Source organism: Haliaeetus albicilla, chromosome Z (assembly GCF_947461875.1).
Source record: "Haliaeetus albicilla chromosome Z, bHalAlb1.1, whole genome shotgun sequence".
Lineage (NCBI taxonomy): Eukaryota > Metazoa > Chordata > Aves > Accipitriformes > Accipitridae > Haliaeetus > Haliaeetus albicilla.
This window is the reverse complement of record NC_091516.1, coordinates 62,043,622-62,046,349: the sequence shown is the minus strand read 5'-3', so window position 1 is coordinate 62,046,349 and position 2,728 is coordinate 62,043,622. Positions and strand designations below refer to the sequence as shown.

The 2,728-nt window shown below is 56.6% G+C and overlaps 1 protein-coding gene across 2 annotated transcripts; it reads left to right on the top strand.

Moving 5' to 3' along the window:
• The first annotated feature begins 850 nt into the window (after positions 1-850).
• MRPL50 (mitochondrial ribosomal protein L50) lies at positions 851-2,503 on the top strand. 2 transcript variants are annotated; one of them, XM_069776941.1, is made up of 2 exons: positions 851-1,011; positions 1,982-2,503. In XM_069776941.1, the coding sequence occupies exons 1-2, from the start codon at positions 923-925 to the stop codon at positions 2,373-2,375; spliced, it is 483 nt and encodes a 160-aa protein (XP_069633042.1). In that variant the 5' UTR covers positions 851-922; the 3' UTR covers positions 2,376-2,503. The 2 variants fall into 2 exon arrangements, with proteins under 2 accessions (XP_069633042.1, XP_069633043.1); XM_069776942.1 differs by having other exon boundaries at positions 855-1,011; positions 1,985-2,503.
• The last annotated feature ends 225 nt before the right edge of the window (positions 2,504-2,728 follow it).

The following is a 2,728-nucleotide window of genomic DNA, read 5'->3' as shown; positions in this document are numbered from 1 at the left end:
AGAGGCTGATACCAGAATCAGGAACACCACCTCTTTCCTGGTTCGGTTGTGGTCCTGTAGGCCTCCACGTATGCGAGTTCAAATAAACCTCTACTCCTGTTGAGAAACACCCTTCTGATCTACGTAGATCGCTTCTCTTAAAATACTGAGAGTGGAAAAAATGTTCCCCCAAACCAGCAGAAGAAACCCTCTCACGCTTTTATGAAACTACAGCTGTAGCTTTGCTAAATAATTGCTGCTCCTTCGCTGCACACGTCACACGCGCCGTGCCTGACGCAGCTGGTGGCTGCGGCCAGGCTCCTCGCGTTTGTGGCGAGGTACATCCGAACGTACCACCATGGAGCAACGCGAGGCTGCCTACAGAGGAAGCGCTATTTCTCGCTTTTGAAAACGAACACCCTTTTGAAAACCAGGAAAAGTGATACCCCGATATAATCGTGTGCCGGGATCGGAAACGCGGCCTACAGCACCCGCTCCCTGCGGAGAGGGGCCGGCTGACAGCCCCGGCAGCCGTCGCCCCCCAAAGACGGGACGCAACCCTCCACAGACAGCCGCCAAGAGTCTCGACTGGCCCACGCACGCAGCGGTCGCTAGCGCCGCAGCCGGTGGCGACGCGGCTCCCCCGGCCTTTCGCTGCCTTCGCCCCACACACTCGGCTGCCAAACCTCCCTCCCACGCCTGCGGCCGCGGCCTCTGCCCTGCCCGCCCCGCGGGGTGCGTGGGGCAGGCGGGGGGATGGCGGGGCGGTGGCGGGCCGAGGGGGCGGCGATGGCGGGGCGGTGGCGGGCCGAGGGGGCGGCGGGCCGGGCCGGTTCGGGGGCGACCGTGACGGGCGGGACTACCGTTCCCGTGAGGCTGTGCGGGGCGGAAACGCGTGACTCCCCGCGCGGGCTGGCGGGAAGAGGCTCGTCCTCCCCTCAGGATGGCGGCGGCGGTGGCGCTCCTGCGGGCGGCTGCCCGGCGGCGGGGCCTCGGCGCTCCGGCACGCAGGGCGTTTTGGGGCGGCCTGAGGTAACGGCGGGGGAAGGGTCTCCCGCCCTGTGTTTTGGGGGGTGGCTCCCGGGGGCGGGCAGGGCGGGGCAGGCGCTGGCGGCTCTCGGCCCCGCTGCCTCCCTGTGCTGGGCCTGCGACCGGCCGGGCCGAGGGCGGCGGGGGGGGTGTGTGTGGGGGGTATGTGCTGGGCGGGCCCGCGCCCTGTCACCGTGGCCCCCGGCCGAGTCGGGAGAGCAGCGGCTGGTCACTCAGACCTGCCCTGCTCGGTTTTCGTGCACCAGAGCGCCTTGGGTCGCAGGCCTCGGGGCGTGCAACCAGTGCCCTCCCTCACGCCGTCCTTGGCGGGGGCGCGCTGCTAGCAGGCGGGTGTGACGGTGCGGAGTTAGGCTTTTTAATGCGCGTACCCGCTTCGGTAAGGGAATTTGCTAGGTGTGGAGAAAAACGTTTCAGGGCAGTACTACAACGGGAACGAAGAAGAGTCCTTTCTGTATCACTTCTTGGGTGACACCATGCTTGTGTTGTTGACTGGATTGCGGCATGTGAGCAAGTCAAATAACTTGGGGGAGGTTTTCTAGTTAAAACTAGTGATCGTATTTTTTTTATCTGTGCGCACTGATTTTTTCTATAGTAGTGGTTATTTTCTGTTATCCTTTTGTTTTCCACAGCAGATTAGAAAATGGAGCTGTAACTGGGAAAACAAGTCATTAATCTAGTTAAAATCCTATTTACATTCAGACCAATAAAATAAGCTAGGCCAGGTGATGGCTGTGTAGAGACAGCCTGGGTGGCAAGCAGCATTTGGGGAGAAACCAAAGGTCTAGCCTATGCGCTTTTGTTCTTGGACGCATAACAAACCTGCTGTGTCCACGGGATGTGTAAACTCTCTACAGGCTAGGCTGAGTCCGATATTAAACGATTATGAATAGAAATGTGCTCTGACTCAGTCTTAAGTACCCCAGAGACTGAAAATACTTCTGTCTGGTGTCAGCAGGAAGGAGGAAAAAGAAGGAGAAGCAGACAAAATGGTTCATGAAGAGAAAAGTGAACCCAGCCTGATCTGTCCTCCACCACGCAGCAGAAGCTATCTTCCTCCGGAGGATATACAGAGCTGTCTTGAGTCTCACGTCAAGGAGATTTTTGGACCCTCACTTCCTGATAATTGGCAGCAGACACCCCTCAAAGAAAACAGGTTAAAGTATCGCCTCCTGGCTCAGCTGGCAGCAGAACTTGGTCACACTGTCCCCAACTCTCAGCTCCACCTGATGTGCAGTGCTGAGGATGTCCTGAATTTCTACAGCACTCCTGTGAAGGATGCTTCCAAGTTTGATGAACTGTGCGCTGCAGAGCTACCCCCAAACCTGAAGATTACCTGGGAGCAGTGAGTTGCACCATGAAGCATCACTTTGCTTTGCTTGTGTTCCTAAGGCAGGACTGCAGAGCAGAAGCAGAGCCCTTTTATTGTGGTAGCAACCAAATATATGAATATCACTAATAAAAGGTCATTTAGTTATCCTTGGGTTTCATTGGTTCCGTGTATTACATACAGCAAATACATATTACATTACAGAAAAAAGAGCAGAAGTTCTCCTTGTGAAACTGACGCAGTGTGGTCAGTAATGGTACTGATGTATGCTTTCTGGCCTTTACCCTGTTGCCCAACAGTTAGAGGGTCCAGTGGGGATAAACAGAGGAGACCAACTCCCCAGTTTCTTCCCTCACCTCATAAACTTCTTGT

Coding starts and splice junctions, on each gene's coding strand:
- MRPL50 (XM_069776941.1), top strand. CDS start 923: ATGGCGGCGGCGGTGGCGCTCCTGCGGGCGGCTGCCCGGCGGCGGGGC. Junction 1,012..1,981: donor GCGTTTTGGGGCGGCCTGAG/GTAACGGCGGGG, acceptor GTCTGGTGTCAG/CAGGAAGGAGGAAAAAGAAG.